We start from the raw sequence: 19,319 nt of genomic DNA on the forward strand, positions 1-19,319 counted from the left end.
GACTGCCCCAAACATTGTGGTAAATATTTTAAATAATATATATATATATATATATATATATATATATATATATATATATATATATATATATATATATATATATATATATATATAATTAATGGTATTTCATATTTTTGAATTATTGAAATAGACAATTTTGCAGGTATTTGAGTGTCTAATCAAATTATGATAGCTGGTAATCTCCATCTCCTCTTATTCCTAGGCTTGTTTGATTGTTTGATTTTAGGGGTTTTACAACGCTTGCAACGCTATTAGGTCACTTCAGCGCCAGTAAAAAGGAAGATGATATAGGAAAAGTTCTAGATGTGGGGCTAAACGCACCCAAGAAAAAGCAAGTCAATGGGGGAATGGTTAAAATAGGAATAGAAGGTTCCACGATAAATCTACCAATGTGCCTATCTTGACATTACCATTCAGGAAGGATCCCGCTATGAAGGATACACAAATGTTCAAAAACTACAATATGTATAAACCTAATTATTTTAAAAGTACATAACAGAGAAATGATTTACAGGGGAAAAATATTCATCTCTCATAGAAGGTACTGTACCTTTGACTGTCTCCCTCACAGCTAAGGATCCCCACCCAGACAAGGTTTTTCCTGAACAATCTCAATCCAGAACAAAGACAGATAGCAACATGGAAAAGAAAAATAGACATAGGGAATAGACGAATCAGCAAGTGATCTCTGTGCCCACCGTGGGAGGCCAGAATACCCTGGCCAGATGCTTTGGCTTGGGCCTTAACTAAAACTCAGGAGGTCTGAGATTCGATCCTCAGTGGAGGAAGACTGATCTTTTGGGATGATCATTTCTTTTAGGTTTCTTTCTGCTTTGTCTGATACTATCATACATATCTTTTCAGATTTTTAACTAAAACAAGCTTTACTGAAAACGTTCATAAATAATAATAATATAATACTAATAATAATACTAATAATAATAATAATAATAATAATAATAATAATAATAATAATAATAATAATAATAATAATAATAATAATCAACATCATCATAATAATAATAACAACAACAAGGACACATCTTTAAAAGCTGTAAATAGAAATGAAAGGATGGAGAATTTCATTCAAAGTTAGTATTTTCCTTTGTATAAAAAAGCATTTCAGACAGATATCCAAAATAAATGGAAACTTGGCAATAAATCATTCTAATACCGAGACATTTTATAAAAATATGTTTTAATGGCCCGTGTCATTTAATTCCAAACAGGAGTTTAATCTATGTGCAAATTGAAAATGTAAATAATTTGTTATCAGTATCTCCCAATCGATCTTCTTTAGAAAAAGTAATGCAAAATCTTGCCTATTATATATATATTCGTGTATATAAAATTAATTAACAGTAGCATGTATGATATTTTTAATTTATGAAAACAACCCACAGCATACATATTTATGCTCCAATTTAAAATACAATTTTGTATTTCTTTGATGTTGCACATACACTGCAGGCGCACATACTTGCGCGTTCACACACACACACACACATGCAAACACACATACACGACTGCACAAAGGTCCAGTACCTAGTACATAATCCGAAACTCGATGAACGTTTGAATGTACCATTTGGTAGACGTCATCTTCAATCAAATATCTTTTTAGGACCACTTGACAAAACTAAATTTCTGACAATATACTTGACTGATAGATATAATGTAATAATATTCTTGTAGCTTGTAAAAATCTTTTTCAGTCTTTCCAAAGTTCAAGATAAAGAGAGGGCTGGACAAAACTTCGCCTCCACTGGCCTAATCACTCTTTAGGACCACTTGACTCAAGGACCACTTAACACAAGGATACTAAATTTTTAACTATACACTCGAATGGTATCTATTGTGTTATAAAACTCTTGTAGTTTTTTATCTTCTTCAGCCCTTTCCGAAGTTCAAAGATAAAGTCAGAGGGCTGGACAACAATGGAGATTTCCCTCCCTACAGCATAAAGTAGATGTTCAATCTGTTTGAAAGAAAAACATGGAAATTATGTGAAAAAAATCCACACATAAAAAAACAACAAAAAAAACAAAAACAAAACAAACAAACAAGTACACCTATTTGAATTGTTTATAAATCTAAAAATAAGAATTAAACAAACAAAAAATCATTTATCTCTTATTTTACACAGAGTGAAAAAGAAAAAAATCAAAACAATTTTGTTTTAAAGTTCACAATTTCTAAACATACACTCAAAACCTTACGACAGTCCATTTAACTTTGACACTAGAGAGACCTGGACATCAGTTCCAAGGGGAGGCTCTGAAGGACCACATTTCTGCTACTGCTACAATTTCTATTACTGGATGCATCACAAACTACCAAACTAAATACCAAACTTGTAAATTCAAAACGGATGCATTTAAATATGTGATTCTGGTGTGAATTATTACTCACCTCATTGTCTTTGAAAAACATATTAAGTGGTCGGCTGTTAATTTCTGTGAGAAACCAGGTACATCTAGATTTTTCCATGGTTCCAGGTGCATATTGAGGTAAGCCATGCTCTGCTGCCAGGCCATTTGGATCCACATACAAAATCTGAGGACATGTTTTAGAAATAAATGAAAATCTTTTAAAAAAATGATTTTAAAATATATATATATATAGCTGCTGCTTATAATAATAATAATAATAATAATAATAATAATAATAATAATAATAATAATAATAATAATAATAATAATAATAATAATAATAATAATAATAATAATCACAATAATAATAATAATAATAATAATAATAATAATAATAATAATAATAAAAAAAAATAATAACAATAATAACAACAACAATAATAATAATACTAATAATAATAATAATAATAATAATAATAATAATAATAATAATAATAATAATAATAATAATAATAATAATAATAATAGATGATGTTAATGATGAAGATGACGACGACGACGATGATGATGATGATGATAATGTCATGATGATGATAAAAGATACAGCAAGCAAACTAAATGTCTATGGATTCAATCAAATTTTACTATGCTAGGTCTCCTTGAGAAATGGTTGGAATTTGAATTCTATTTGCCCTTATGAATTTCAGAGATCTCTTAGAGATCTTCAGTCCTTTTCTCCCACCTAATCAAAGCAACACCAACTCATTTTATTGTAAGCAGGAGCAGCAAGAGGAGATCGTCTATTTCTATATTTTGAAGCAAGTTCAAGGTCAAGTTCAAGAGTTTAATGTAGGCCATTGGCCAATATCCATAGCATCTCTCTGAACAAATGATTCTAACAATTATAATAATAAAGGAATAACATTCTTTTACTAATCATTTATGGCTTTAAAAAAAGCAATAATAATGATAATAATAATAATAATAATAATAATAATAATAATAATAATAATAATAATAATAATAATAATAATAATAACAATAGTAATAATAGGCCTCAGTATACTTTCATTTACTGCTTCCATTCTATTACTATTATCAATATAACCAAAAATCACAACATAATAATAGTCATTCATTGACAACTTTGACGATTTCAGCCGCTTTGGTGACAAGTGCTCACTACAATGTTCATATACACGACTTTCAACTAACTATTTTCCTGTGTTTATTATCACATCATCCACTAATACATATACAAACTAACACATTCATATAAACAAGCAAAAATACAGATACACACGCACAAATCCTTCAAAGATAGAATGGCATTACAGATAATTCCATTTAATTATAATACGATTTTCACACAGGTATGAACGATGGTGTGTCCTGAATTGTCAAAACAGACATGAGGGTGAATGCATTGCTTGATGATACTGGTGATATAACAAACAGTTTAAAAAAAAAATCAAACATTGTCATTGATGACGCAAACTGAAGTTCTAAATATCGTCATTGATGACGTAACTGTTGATGCAAAAATGATACCCACAGAAAGATGAGAAATGAAGTGAAAAAATGGCTAAATCAAAATGATGCTTTGTAAAAACGACGACACATTATTGACACAATAAATAGATGTAGCTCCAGTGATTTAGAAGTGCTACCACCTGCTGATACCAAATCCTTTTTCTCAGTTCACCTTTGATTGGGTAAGGGATGAGAGATTCGTTGACAATCATCGTTTCAGGCTGAGTAGCAGTTTCCTCATCGGCTGTACATCCATGTCCTTAGGATAACTTTCCAATGGAAGGCTCTTGGACACGTCAATTATATTCTCAGATGAAGGCACTAAATTTCAGTGTCGGAAATGGCTTATTCTTCACTACAAAAGAAATGATAGCATTTTTTAACAAGTCAAAATTTGACAATTAAATCATCTGTTTCTGCAAATATCAAAGTTCTAAACTCACTTTCCACCGCTCTTATTAAGTTGTTATTCCTTTTAGACTGAGTCACATTCTGTATCATCTCATGGCTGGTATTTTGAAAAAATAAATACATGTCATCTTTTCCACTTGCATTAAAACGGAGGTCTAGACCAGGGTACTCTTCTCTTGTGTGTTCTTTACTCGATGTAACACCTTTTATTTATGCTTTGACTGAGAACATTCTCCCATGAGTTGTGCTGACTGGATGTGTAGTTTGCTCTATTGTGAATGATGTCACTTTTGTGATGAGTGTTATTGGCATCTCAGATTTTAATGCTGCCGCTTGTGCAATCCATTTCTGCAGATACATGGAACCCACAGTCGCTGACCACTGGTTGGTCATTATCATTTATGGGCAAGTTTGTATTGTTATGAGTCAAGTCTGAAATACTCTGGTCTTTGGACACACACACGGGTGTCAATTGCCGGCTTTACATGGTTGTCATCTCCTAAATAAAAGTTTTCCATAATTGACTCCCGTGAATCGTCATCTGTTTTTGATTTTAGATATTGCTCGAGCCTTTCATTCTCCCATTGACATTGGGAGGGTGGTTTCCTACGATAGCTACTGACAGGTGCGGACTGGTGATGGAGTCCGGTTGTGACACACTTGTTACACACTTGTCAACCATGAAGTTGAAGCGTATGACAAGGGTAGTTCTTGATTGACTGTTACAGGCTATTTTGTACAATGTTAACTGTTGACTTACTTGAATTTGTGATATTATGCCTTCCAGCAAAGGTGGGAATTCAGAAACTGGCATAATCTAATGACACAGAAATTCACAACAAAATCATGAAAAACAAAAAACAATTGTGAGCTTATAAACATCCCAACCTCCTTGTTAAACGACCAGAAGAACACAACACCAAAGGATGAGATTACAGCTATTAAGAGATGGGGAAAACAGGTGTCGTCATTGACTAATATTAATAAACTGGGAGTCATTTATTCCCTGTAAATCAAACCCTTATCCACTTTACCTCAGCAGTTCCTCCTTCCCTTTTTAGACCAAGACTCTGTCCCTCTGCACTCCGTCGAATGGCAAAAACCTTGGCATGGGGCATGCGTTTTAATACCACCTCAATCTTTGACTCTGTGGCATTCCGGAGCAGTTTTTGGGCCATCTCTGATGAGGACACCCTGACGAGGTTGACACTTAACAGCATGTCTCCAATGTGGAGTTTCCCATGTAAACTTGGAAAATCCTTTTGATTCCAACCTGCCACACTGAAATTAATTTTCAAAATATTAGAGGAAGAAATCAATGATTCTGAGTCTATTTAATCAAAAAGAAAATAATGTTGATTCATGTGAAACTGATAGTTAGCATCACATTCAAAAACTAATACATTATTATTTTTCAGACTTACATGAAAATCAAATTTTTAAACCCTAGCATTGTTTTGCCTTTAACAATGCTTTTTGCAGGGTAATTATTTCTGAGACATAAACTCTGGTATCTATTATCATTCTAAATAAAGGTTAACTTATAAAGTGATGTGAAGAGTAAAAAAAAATATTTACCTAGATAACTCCCTTAAGTCTTTAATGGAAGACAAAATTTGTTATAAAATCCTATTTTATCTCTTTTTCAAATTAGTTATATCCACAGTCCTGATTGTTTTCAAATGGACGTTTATGACAAGGATGCAACTCTTGTCTTGATTGATGTTTGACTTTCATCACAATTACTGCTGTCTTGGTGAAATGGTAAACTGTGATGTCATTTCACAATAGAATCAAACCTCCCTCTAAAGGATTGAACGCCACGATAGGTTTGATGGTAAAAGATAATATAATATAATATAATGAATTAATATAGCGCCTAGTTCCAATTAAAATTGCTCACTGGCGCTTTACATTGACACATCATATGTCATACACTAATATAGAACTGAGATGTAAAAAACACATTGATATGATAATAAAATAATATATCATAATAAAAAAACATACTAAGAGTCTAAATTATATATATATAATTTTTTTTTTTTAATTATGTCCTTCGCCACGACACCATAAGATATCTTTGCCTAGGCATTCCATGAAGGAATATAGATATTTCATCAAACACGATGTCTGATGTCAACAGGAATCACCCATGTTGTCCAAGTGAGCAAATTGGAGGTTAATAATCTTGCTCAAGGGGCTCGAACCCGGGACCTTCCGGGCCACAGTGCAATGCCTTAACCACTCAGCCACTTCTTCCTCCAAATTATATATATGCCTTACAGTAAAGTTCAGTTTTTAACCGTTTTATAAAAGTAATTTTATTTTCACTATTTTTTGTTTCAATACTGATGGAGTTGTCAAAGGATTTCTCATATAAAGAAAAAAGAAAAAGACAGAAATTAAAGAAAATAAATGCGATAAAAAAACAAAACTTTTTAAAAAATTTACCATGGCATGCTATTCCAGTCAACCAATGCTAACCCATGACCCGATTTCTGGGTCAAGGTCACACTGACATGAGTCTTGTCAATCTCTGTCTGGAGGATTTCTGCTTGGGTCTGCTTCAGGGACACCACGGTATGCAGACTGTTGGCTCTATCTAATAACATCTTCCTGGACAATCCAGACTGCTTTGAATCTGACATTCCTAAAGAATATAAAATCTTCATCATAGTTTGGTGTTAAGTATATTTAGAAAAAAAAATACTAAGAGTCTCAATAAATACACTGCATATGAGGCTATTAATTATTGAAAAAATAAATAAATTAGTCCTACTGCTTTGTGTCATAATTTTTATTGCCTTATCAATTGAGGAAGGAATGTAAATGATCAATTGAACAAGCGTCCAATGTCAACAAAATCACCTGTGTTGTCCATAAGTAAATTGGGAGTTAATATTCTTGACAATTAAAAAAAAATTTAAGCTCATGAAATAGGATCCAAACCTGGTTAAATGGCAAAGCACTCGGCCATCTCACCCTAGCAGCAAAAGCAGCTTCAATATTTTGTAAAGTCCTATCTAGGCGCAAGCAAAGGATCCAAAAAAGAAGAGAAATACACTCAAGACTTTATAAAAAATATATTGTTGGACACATAAATATGCCTGAGAGATGATTTATAAACACAAAATACAATCTTTCACAAAAATATATATCCATATTATTGTTCCTTTCTCAACAAAACTCTCCAGACACGGCCCAAGCTAAACCAGAACAAGGACGCAAATCCAAATAAAAAGGACAAATGTCAGCTTCTGGGTTTAGGTAGAATCCATTGTTCTCCTGCTCTTATGGGGATTTCAAGTAGCCTACCAACTTCTTCTTTCTTTATCTGTAACTTCAACATTTTGAAGTTACCACTGTTCTTTCTCTGAAGATATGAGGCTATTCCACTGCCACAAAATTGACGGTGTGAGAGAAACAAGTGAGTGTCCACTCTTGAAGGGGGAAGCATAAACTTTGATGGTTTCTTCCTCTCTATACATCACCGAGGGGGTAATTTCTCTTGGTCATTTGGGCCTTTACAAAATATTGTCAACGAGTCTCTGATGTAATGGCTCAATATCTAAATCACTTTTGAATGACTTTTTTTTCTTTGCTATTTTGATTAATAAATTTAACTGCCCTGTACTGTTCGATTTCTTGGATTTCTGATTTGTGGTGAGGGTCCAGACAGAGCTGCTATATTCTAATTCTATTGTAGGTCTTACGAAGCTTTGTATATTGTAGCATTTTAATTGTATTTCTTTCCTGCTGTCATATAAGTTTCTTCAGAGGAATCCTAACGCAGAGTTTGCTTTTGTTACATGACCTTTGCAATTTAGTTTGTTAGTTATTGTTACTCCTAGATACTTTGCCTTGCTCACTTCTTCTAGTGTGGTATTATGTATTGTGTATGCTGAATGTATGATTTTACTGTTGTGAATTTTAGAGCCTGCGCATTTAACAACTAAATGAAACAAAAACAGCAGATTTCATTCAAGTGATGACAATATTTTCACTTCATGTTTCTAACATCCTGTAACTACACATTGTATTTATAGTTATTCATGTCATTTGAGTTTAGACCTTGTTTTGCCTCTATTTTCCTTCTCCTCTTATTATCTTATGCTATATTATCTAGTATTATGTTCTAGTTGTGGGCCCCAGAAAGGTTTCAGCCTAAAACTTCATCAAATACTTGTCTTTTACTTCTCAGTTTAAAGACATGGATTTGGACATAGCAGGGGACAAGATGGTCAAGGCATTGCTGCGAGCATCTCATATTTCTTGACCAAGAAACTCAGTCCCTCTTTTTAATTTTGGGGTGCCATACAGCGGAACAGGGTTAGTTTTTTTTTCTTTTTTAGATAAACCTTAAAGAAAAACTTCCCCTCTCACAAATATAAAGGAAACTTTATTAAAATGCCTTTGTTTATTGTCTTTTAAAAAAATATGGATTCAATTTTGTGAATAAAAGCCTATTTCATTTCAACTGAATTTATTGATTTAGACTTCAATTAATTCAACTTTCTGCATCTAGATGAAAACATAATGATTGAGGCAGTGTGTCATATCCAGTGACAATTATTGTCAATAATTATAATTGTCTTATTGTATTGTATATAAAATTCGAACATTTCAAAAAATCAATGAGTTTTAAAAATTAGGGGCAAAATGAATTGATGTTGAAAGGCAGATAAATGTTTGATGAGTGGGGGTCCTGAAAGCTCAGTTGATACGATACAGCACTTGCTTTGCATGCAAAGGAACCGATATTGCCCCCGCCCCTCGTCCACCCAACAGAGATTGGGTAGTTGGTCTGTTTTGGGTCTGTTATGTCTGGTGGAAAGTTCTTTGCGGTAGTCTAGCATCCTCTCAAAAAGGTTAGCAAGCAATTGCTATTGTCTGTTTCACACAATCGAAATTGGGGTTAGTGACGGCTCCACGGGTTTAAAAAACTATTTTTTTATGTTCATTGAGAGAACATAAGAATCCTTGTTTGACTGAAGGTCAAACAGCACAGTGAGTATGATCCTTTCCTAGCACCCACAGGTTGCGTGGTGAAGATCATGCCGCTGTGACATTCTGCAAGCTTCTCTAATAATATTTATACATTAATGTACTGATTCACTAGAATTAGAGCTGAATGGCATTCACAGACAAACGGTGATTCTACTTAGAGCCTCCCCTCTTCTCATAAATATCATTATTTCATTTCCTAAAAGCAATAGAGCTCACTTATAATAACATTTTCAAAAGGGGAATGAACGTTTGGGATTATATAAGAGCCCTTAAACAACCAATACAGGAAAAGAGGAGGACATTGCTGGATATAAAGGAGTCAGTGATGTTGGTTTGCTTTTGTGTGCCACTGGTGGCCATTGCTCTCTGTGGCAAGATATTATGGACTAGTAAGATGACTTTGGTTATTATTGGTCTCTTCTGCAGGAAACCATTCTTGACAAATGCATGAGTAGATATAAATATTCATCGTCAAATCTACATTGATATAAATTAGAACTTCATTTACTAAATTACACAACAGACCCCCCCCCCCCCCCCCCCCTCAACAAAAAAAAAAAAGCAAGACAGTAGTGCTATATTAATTGACGTGGAATTTGTTTTGTTTGATTTTAAGGGTGCTACGGCATCTTTGACACATCAATGTCATATCAGCGCCAGTAAAAAGGAAGAAAATGAGATTGTAAAAAATTCTAGATTTTACAATTAAAAGCACCCAAGAAAAAGTATGACAAAGGGGACTGATTAAAATAGGGAACAGAGGAAAATTCCAAGAAGAAGCCATCAGTGTCTTTTGTTTGAGATCATCTAAAAGTCTCATCCAATTACAAGCACAAGATCCCACAAAGAGGAATACACTCATATGTTTACAAAATACATTAAAAACACAAACTATGACAATACATGAACAGAGAGATGATTTACAAGGGAAACAATCATCTCCTAAAACTAATACTATACATGTGACTGTTTCCTCTCAGCTTAGGACTCCAGCCAGGGCCAGGACTTAACCAAGTAATCCCATTTCAAGACAAAGACAGAAAGTAACTCGGAAAACATATATAGGGAAATAGAAGACACAGCAAGTGCCCTCTTGTCTACTATGGGAGGTCAGAAGACCCCATCAACTTATACAGAAAGTCAATATAAGAGTTTATAAATTTGTGCAGCACTGTACGGCTTTCAAATTATCAAAAGAGATTATAAAGGTGATGGTCAGAGATTTACTGTAATACTAACATGCAAGATAAGTTACTCACTGCTTGAAGTTGCACACAATGTGTGTGCCTTTCTCTCTCTTTCTCGGAGAGATGCTCCTGATGCAACAGATGCCTGGTCCTCAAGTAATTTAGCCTTCTCGTTGCTCTCTACAAAATGAGAATTTGAAGCCAGCTTTGGCCTAATCACAAAGGATTTTGAATTTCTGGATGGGAGTGCAGGGGGAGTGTCTGGAAGACTTATGGATTTGGGCAGAGTTCGACGAGGGAGCTGTGGAGGAGCAGCCATAGCTGATTGGGAATTGCTGTCTGTTGCATGAAAGGCACCTTGGGTTGACATGGCTTTTAGAGTTTTTCTCCTTGGTACTGGGAGAGGTGGAATTGCTGGAGTTTGATGTGTAGGACTAAAGTTAGAAGCACCTACTTTGTAAGATGAAGAAAAATCTGATTGTGGTATTACTTTTGATGACTGAGATGAAGGGGTTGTGAAGGCTTGAACAGATGATAATGATGCTGGATGAGAAAAGACACTGGGATTATTTTTACCTTCTAGATCTGACTGAGGAAATAAAGGTGGAGAGGTTGTCCAAACAGTTAGGGAATCACCACGAGGGGGAATGATAGGTGGAGCTAAAACACAATGAGATTCAGAATTTTTGTTATCATAAAAGTTGCCATTTTCGTCCTTACTTTTGGATGTTTTAGTATAATTCTCTGCCTCATTGGCATCACATTGTGTCTGACTTTCCTCCTCATAAAGCTCCAGGCTGTTAGGCGATGGCCATAATACGGCTGCATCTTTTGTACTTTCTCTTTGGTCTTCTTCTACTGAATTAAATAAAGCATTTATTGCTCCTGAACAATATACCTCACTACTAACTCCATTATCTAGATCACGTTTTTCCTGAGAATTGGATTTAAAAGAAATTGCTCTTCGAGGTCTTGGAATAGGCTTGACTTTTGGTTCAACTTCCTTATCTCTTTCAACCTTATTTTGTTCTTCCGGTTTCAGAGTCAAGGGCAGACAAGAATACTCATTCTCCTCTACGTGTGATATCTTACCAATGTGTTCCATGTTAAAAGACAGATCAGACTCTGACCCAAGGCTGGAAAATGGATGATAATCATTTGGTAATATTGTCAAATCTAATGTGTCTTCTGATTGTAACAAATTATGTTTTGGTTTTGGCGAAGGCTTTCGGTACAAATCATCCACAAATACAGAATTGGAAGTGTCAGTAACTCTTTCTCTGTTGTCTTCAAGAGCACATGCTCCAACACATGTTGTCTCATCATCTTTTAATTCATCCTCAAATGGCGCTTGTCCTTCTCCAGTTTTTAGGAGATAAGATTCCCTAACTTTCATCACAACATCCCAGGACACAAAATCACTATCATTACTACAGTGCATTGTTTCTGAGTTTTCTAAATCAAATGAAGCAGAGGCACCAACTTCAAAATCTGAATCTGCTGTATTTTGTGGTGTACTTTCATGGGGTCTCCATCTGAGAGTCGGTACAAAAGCCGGGGGTCGCTCTGGTACAGGTGGAGCATGAACATGTGGAGCTGGTACAAGTGGAGGTTGATCAGTAGATTGATGACTAGATGGCATGATTGAATCTGAATGAAAAACCAAAATTAGTTTACACTCTTGCTATTAACAAATTCAAGGGGTAACAAAATCAAGCACAGATATTTTCATGTCAAAAACTGAAAGTGAGTGATGCAACTGTGACAAAATAATTTCTGATTTTAAAAGGAAAGGTTAAGCATACGCTTTACACAGTCACTACATACACCTTTGTAAGATGATTTATTGAATTGTTATGATGATTTATATTGAAATTTGAAAGATGCTATATTCGCTCTAAAATCTATTTATTAATGCATATTTACATGGTGCTATATCTACATTAGTTATTTATCCATTCAAATACCATGCTTTATTTTTACTTTTTATCAACCTGTGTTGGCAATGTGCAATCCTTCCCAATCTATTTAAAATTATATTTACATCACAAATCCATTATTACAACTCTTTTCTACTTTTATGTCCGATTTTTATAGCGTTGCTTGTAACTGCTTGTAACTTATATTTTATAATACTTGATGTTTATTAATGATGTTTTAATTACCTTCGTATTTTCATCAATTAGTTCATTTATAAATCTCTGCTAAAGAAAGGATCAATAAAGTATATCTTATCTTATCTTATCTTATACACATGATGATATATTGTAAACTATTTGTCATATTACAGTACAGTCACAAATCCGTTACATACACCTATCCTCAGTGAAATTAATGTGACAGAATTATAATCATCTGCAAGACATCAATGCAACCATTGATGCTCCTTTTTCAACTTAATTGTACATTTGTTTCAACAACCTCTGTGCAATCAAAATGACCCCCTTTTTCAAAAGAGGTCAATCTCAAAATGAAAACAGCAAAGCTTCAATATATGAAGATTGATATTCTCACATAATAATAATAATTTGAATAGCCAGTAATTAATCAAATTCTACAAAGAAAGATGAAAGGAATATTTACTGATTATTTTATGATTTTTTTTCCCCCCAACCCACTCAAAACTTAATGATTGGTTGGACAAAGTTGTGATCCCAGATCTTTATATTCTATATCACGAAAAGATCTTAATCCTATTGACTTATTACTCTCTCTCTCTCTCTCTCTCTCTCTCTCTCTCTCTCTCTCTCTCTCTCTCTCTCTCTCTCTCTCTCTCTCTCTCTCTCTCGCTCGCTCGCTCGCTCTTCATCAGCTCCAAGTAAGCCTTTAGTCAAACTATTAACAATTTTTGACCTGAAGAGGAGGTTGACATTTCTGATGCTGATGCATTTCTCTCTGCAAGCACATCTTGGTTGACCCGAGGTTGACGAACGACAGCTGGCAAAACTGTGTAAACGTGTTCATTGTCTTCTGTCTACATTTGAGGGGAAAAAAAAAGAAAATAATCTTTAATAATAAGACTCGATTAATCCTTTTAAAAAAGGAGTGGTGTAGTTCATTACTTTTTCCCCATTTCATATAAACTTGAATCACTGATTCAGTGACACATTATCAATGCACAAGCATTTAAAATTTTTTAATTTTAAAAATTTAATGAGTAAATCAAATTGAGAATCATTTTGCTTGTTTGTTTATTTTTAAGGGTTTTATGGCACTTGCAACACATTTAAGTCATATCAGCGCCAGTACAAAGGAAGAAAATGTGATGGTAAAAAGGTTCGAGAATTGCAATTAAAGCACCCAAGAAAAAATACGACAAAGGGGAATTGGATCAAATAGGGAACAGATGTAGATTCCAAGTGCACACCATCAAAATACTTAGTTTGAGATTACCTAAAAGTCTCATCTTGACACGTGCACAGAATCCCACTAAGAGGAACACACTCAAATTCTAACTGAATATATTCAAAACAGAAAACCAAAACTAACAATATATAACAGAGGGGTGATTTACAAGGAAAACAATATCACTTCCCTAAACTTTAACTATGCATTTGACTGCTCGATTAAGCGACCACTCAGTATGAATAGATAATTTTCTACTATAATCATCAGCAATGGTATTTTCCACTCCGGGAATATGACATGCTGAAATCCATATTCCCCTGGTTTTGCACCATAAAATTAACTCTCGTGTGATGTCATTGCATTTAACTGAATGGGTTCCCCCCATGTTATTAATGTAAGAAACAGCTGTCATTTTATCTACTTCTACCCGAATGTGACAATTGGAAATATCTTTGCACAAAGATTGAAGTCCTAAATAAACTGCTTTTATTTCTAGAACGTTGATGTGATCCATCTGCTCTTCTTCCGTCCACATACCCTGTGTGGCAACATCATTCATAATTGCTCCATAGCCATGACCTGAAGCATCAGTTCTCATCACAAAAGAAGGGTTATCTATATGTAATCGTTTCTTACTGTGGACGCCTTCAGACTTCCACCATTCTAATTCAATAAAAGATTGAACTGAAACTTTAATATATCTATCAAAGTTATATACTTAAAATGGCGATAACGCACAAAGGAGTTGAGATGTTTTACATTTAATATCATTCGATACTTTTTCCTCTGCTCACCGGGTATAGCACGTTTCTCCCTAAGGAAAACATTATTAACAAAATCACCCTCCTCCGGTGTACATTTCTGGATAACACCATCCCTTTCATAATGTATTATAATCTCCTGTAAAGCTAACTTTTCATCCTGTTTAAATTGGATAGTATGAGCTGGTTTCATTTGAACAGGAGGGGACAAAAAATCAATTGCACATCCAGAAATACATTGAATAATAAAAGGATCAGAGGTATACATTTTCCAAGTAGATATAAATAATTTAGTTCTGCCCCCATGCAAATGGGTTACCTTATCCTTTAATTCCTCCTTTTGAATGTGTGTTGCTTGTGGTGTTGTTTGTGGTTGTTCCATGTCCTTGTATTCCCCCGAAAGGTGTTTGTCCCCCCTCCTTGACCTTTCCATGGTTGACCTTTGCCTAAAAAAGGAAACCTTTTCTGGCCATGGGACGGGTACGGGGAAAATCTCCTTGTGGTTTTTGCCACTCGAATAGAATCGTTCATGTCTTTAATCTTATCTTTAATGTTGCTCCCAAATAACTTGTCACTAACAGGATAGGAAGCGTACAGAGAGCGTTGAGGTCATCTCTAATTTCACCGCGAAGTGACTGTCTTCTATAAATATCCAAACTATGAGAGGCATTGGTGAGCAAAGCGACTCCATCCGAAATATTTTCCAGTACTTCTTTGTTATCTCCTTTCACCATCTCCATAGCCCTGCAAACAGCAGTAATGCCTTTCATAAGCGATACCTGCACTTTCTGCAAGGATGCGTCCCTCATTCTAGAGGCAGGGGATATCTGTTTAAAAACCTCCTCATTGCATTGGACAACCTCTAGTCTAGAGCAATTTGCTGGCACTGGATATTTTTCAGAGAGAGCAGTAATCGTATCCTTGGGCAGACCGTCACATAAAACCTGTGTAACACCAGTTGAAACATTCTCTGCCAGCACCTTCCCTTTCACTTCTGTCCTGCCTACCACATTCTCGAAATATGAGAATGCCTGCTCCATCATCCCTGCATCTCTACTACTGCCTGGCACCATATCAACTGACCGCGAAAGGTCAGCATTACATTCTACATCTTTACTGCCTGACCGCGAAAGGTCAGCATTACTTACATCTTTACTGCCTGATCGCGAAAGATCAGACTCAATGTCATCATTACATATTGGCCGCGAAAGGCCAATATTGACATTAGCATCTTCCTCCTCCATTTCATTAAAACGGTCAAAGGCCTCCTTCACCAATTTGTTGGCACTGGATATTTTTCAGAGAGAGCAGTAATCGTATCCTTGGGCAGACCGTCACATAAAACCTGTGTAACACCAGTTGAAACATTCTCTGCCAGCACCTTCCCTTTCACTTCTGTCCTGCCTACCACATTCTCGAAATATGAGAATGCCTGCTCCATCATCCCTGCATCTCTACTACTGCCTGGCACCATATCAACTGACCGCGAAAGGTCAGCATTACATTCTACATCTTTACTGCCTGACCGCGAAAGGTCAGCATTACTTACATCTTTACTGCCTGATCGCGAAAGATCAGACTCAATGTCATCATTACATATTGGCCGCGAAAGGCCAATATTGACATTAGCATCTTCCTCCTCCATTTCATTAAAACGGTCAAAGGCCTCCTTCATTTGGCTCACCACTGGCACCAATCCCATCAACACACTGAGTTGCTGTTTTATTTCATTAAAGTCCAGTTCACTGCTACCAACGCTACTACTACCAGCACCGTAACTGCTCCCCTCCGTTTTCTTTCCTTTACCTTTCCCCCTTCACACCTCTTACACTTCCTTTCCCAACACATTCCTTCTCGCTCGCCCCGTCTTTCACTTCACCACCTCCTTTCCCTTTCTTATCGTCCGCTCGGCTACTCTCGATTGTTTCTTTCTCCATCACTGACTCGGAACCAAAAATGGCGTTCATTGTTTGTAAACAAAGGGACCGAGATGGCAGGCGATAAATAGGTGTTAAACTATTGTTTAAAATTGCACAAGTTTTACGAATATATACACTATCCAGATGAATGAATTCACAACATATAAATTGAACACAATTCCGTTTGAAAATATAGAATAATAATAATATAGAATTTAAATCAAATTGAAGTTGGTGGGCTCCAGTGATCAACGCTAAAGCAACGCTAAAAAAGTGATCACGTGACGCAGCGCTTCCTCCAAGTGGCTCCTATCAGCATTAAAGTAGACGGAATAACTATGCATTTGACTGTTTCCCTCCCAGTAAAGGGCTCTGGCCAGAGCTAGGACAAAACTAAGTTTTTTCATTCCAAGACAAAGACAGAAATCAACTCGGATAGTAGACACAGCAAGTGACTTCCTGCTCACCATGGGGGGAGAATTGTCTTGATGCAGTGTAATTTCACAGATCTCATCATTGTAACAATCCATATAGACAGCTAAATTGTCATATGATAAAATGCACTTGGAAATAATGAATAGCATTATTTGAGGGAGAAAAATCAGAAGGCTGATATCCCGATTGCCTGATTGCATTGTTAAAATCACATAATATTGATCTGAGAGTATTTCCAGAAGATCATTTAATCCTTAGTTTCAAAATCGTTACCTTCCATTTCTTTAAAAGAAGGAACCGTTTAGAGAACTACTCAGATTATAGTCTTACATCTGTGTGTACCAACCCCAAATTTTCTATTTATTCAGCCATAATACACATTGCTCTTGAAGTGTGCCTTACCTTTAGTATACCAAGCCTAGTCAATGTTGTCTCAATATCCGTAACCCAATCAAGCGACTGAGCTCTGAAAAAAAAAAGATGAAAATTCAATAATAATAATAATAGTAATAATAATAATAATAATAATAATAATAATAATAATAATAATAATAATAATAATAATAATAATAATAATAATAATAATAATAATAAAAAGTAATAATAATAATAATAATAATAAATAATAATAATAATAATAATAATAATATAATAATAATAATAATAATAATAATAATAATAATAATAATAATAATAGGGCATATTGAAAGGCCACACCATTGTTGATAATTGAGCTAAACACACAGACCATGCACCAAACAAAAACTCACTCTTTCCAGAGACAATGGTAAATCATTTTTCAACATAGTCCCCTTCCCGTTTGATGCAGAGCCTCGAAAAGACACATTTTTGAGTGGTGGATAGCCCTGATTGTAGAGCATCCTCATGATCTCATGAAGTTGCAAGATTGAACAGCATCCCTCTCATGGTCAGGCAGAGGTACCGTAACAATTGGTCCTGGGTTAAACTCCCCGTCACCGAAAACGTTTTTATTCTCTTTTGTCTTCTGGCACTTCTCTACTCATTTCATTTCTTTTCATTAATGACAGAAGTGCCTAATCCACTCATTTTTCTGAAGGAATACTCAAACAAGTAATAGAATGCCATCAGTGTAAAATCCAGCATCCTTGTCTTAACACTAAACACACAACATCTCTCTCCACTTCATCATAATTTTCATAATGGTTTCCTTTCAGATATTCTTTGATCTTTGGAAAAAGGAAAAATTAGATGGAACCAGATCTAGGCTATATGGGGGGTGTGGCAGGGTCTTAAGTCCAAAACGATCCAATGCTGATTGTGTTTCACAACTTTTATAAGCTCAAGCACTACCATTCTGGACAATGGTGGCTGTACTCAGCCTCAATCTTCCTTTAAGCTTCTCTAATAATTGTATATATCTAGTTGAATTGACTGTGTGCTCTGTTCTTGTTGAAAATAAGACTTTGTGGAAAATAACTACCCAGTCTCACAATTTCTTTTTTGCATTAGGGGAAACTTTCGAACTTTTTAGGGGATGGTGAGGTCTTATACCTATATTCTATTGACTGTTGTTTCTATTCAGGGTCATAATGATGAACCTAAAATTAAACTCCAAAGATGATACGACAGAGGAACATTTCACCTTCTTGTTCATGTTGTGCCAATACATTTACAAATCTGCTCTCTTTGGTAATTCAATCCAGGTGGCAGGATTCTTGGCACACATCATGCAGAGACCTTTCTGTGCTCCAGAGTATTGGTGACTATGTGGTGAAGGTGCTCTTAAGATTCAGTAAAAACCGGTTAAACCAAAAAAGTCTAAACCAAAAAGACAGCTAAACCGAAAAGAAATCAGAAGGTTGTCATTTCTTCCTCTTTGTTTCTGTTAACCAAGTATCCATAAACTGAAAACCACTACAGTGGAACCTCCCGATAATGACATGCCACGGGACCGAGTTTTTATGTCGTTATCCGGAGGTGTCGTTATTTTGAGGTTTCCAAGATGGCGGACAAAGTGGGTGTGGGAAGGCCCGTGGGACCAGTTTTTATTAACATTGACAAAACAAACAAAACATTGTAGTGTATTCCTCTTAGAGGGTTCTTGTGCGTGTGTCTGGATGAGACTTTTAGGTGATCTGAACTGAGTACACTGATAGTGTGCTCCTGGAATCTACATGTTCCCTATTTAAACCATTCCCCTTTGTCTTACTTTTTCCTATGTCATTTCAATTGTAAATCTAGAATGTTTTTTACTATCCAATTTTCTTCCTTTTTACTGGCGCTGATGTGACATAGATGTGTCACAAGCGCTGTAAAACCCTTTAAAACAAACAAAAATAG

The 19,319-nt window shown here is 35.2% G+C and overlaps 2 protein-coding genes across 4 annotated transcripts in view; one reads left to right on the top strand and one right to left on the bottom strand.

The window, feature by feature from the left end:
* LOC144965133 (cell division cycle protein 23 homolog) overlaps positions 1-19,319 on the top strand; it is a 232,997-nt gene continuing 213,678 nt past the window's right edge. Inside the window, exon 1 of the mRNA XM_078900098.1 lies at positions 1-19. The gene's annotated coding sequence lies outside the window, so the exon portion shown is untranslated. The remainder of the gene's footprint in view (positions 20-19,319) is intronic.
* LOC144965129 (uncharacterized) overlaps positions 1,511-19,319 on the bottom strand; it is a 32,764-nt gene continuing 14,955 nt past the window's right edge. For all 3 annotated transcript variants that reach the window (XM_078900093.1, XM_078900091.1, XM_078900092.1), the window contains 7 exons: positions 17,400-17,463; positions 13,388-13,508; positions 10,607-12,184; positions 6,792-6,990; positions 5,372-5,618; positions 2,434-2,577; positions 1,511-1,999 (listed from right to left, as the gene is read on the bottom strand). In XM_078900093.1, coding sequence (XP_078756219.1) covers positions 1,874-1,999; positions 2,434-2,577; positions 5,372-5,618; positions 6,792-6,990; positions 10,607-12,184; positions 13,388-13,508; positions 17,400-17,463 — 2,479 coding nt within the window. In that variant the 3' untranslated portion in view covers positions 1,511-1,873. The remainder of the gene's footprint in view (positions 2,000-2,433; positions 2,578-5,371; positions 5,619-6,791; positions 6,991-10,606; positions 12,185-13,387; positions 13,509-17,399; positions 17,464-19,319) is intronic.

The sequence above is a fragment of the Berghia stephanieae genome, chromosome 2 (assembly GCF_034508935.2).
Source record: "Berghia stephanieae isolate SIO BIC M18660-M18661 chromosome 2, UCSD_Bste_1.3, whole genome shotgun sequence".
NCBI classification, from domain to species: Eukaryota; Metazoa; Mollusca; class Gastropoda; order Nudibranchia; family Aeolidiidae; genus Berghia; species Berghia stephanieae.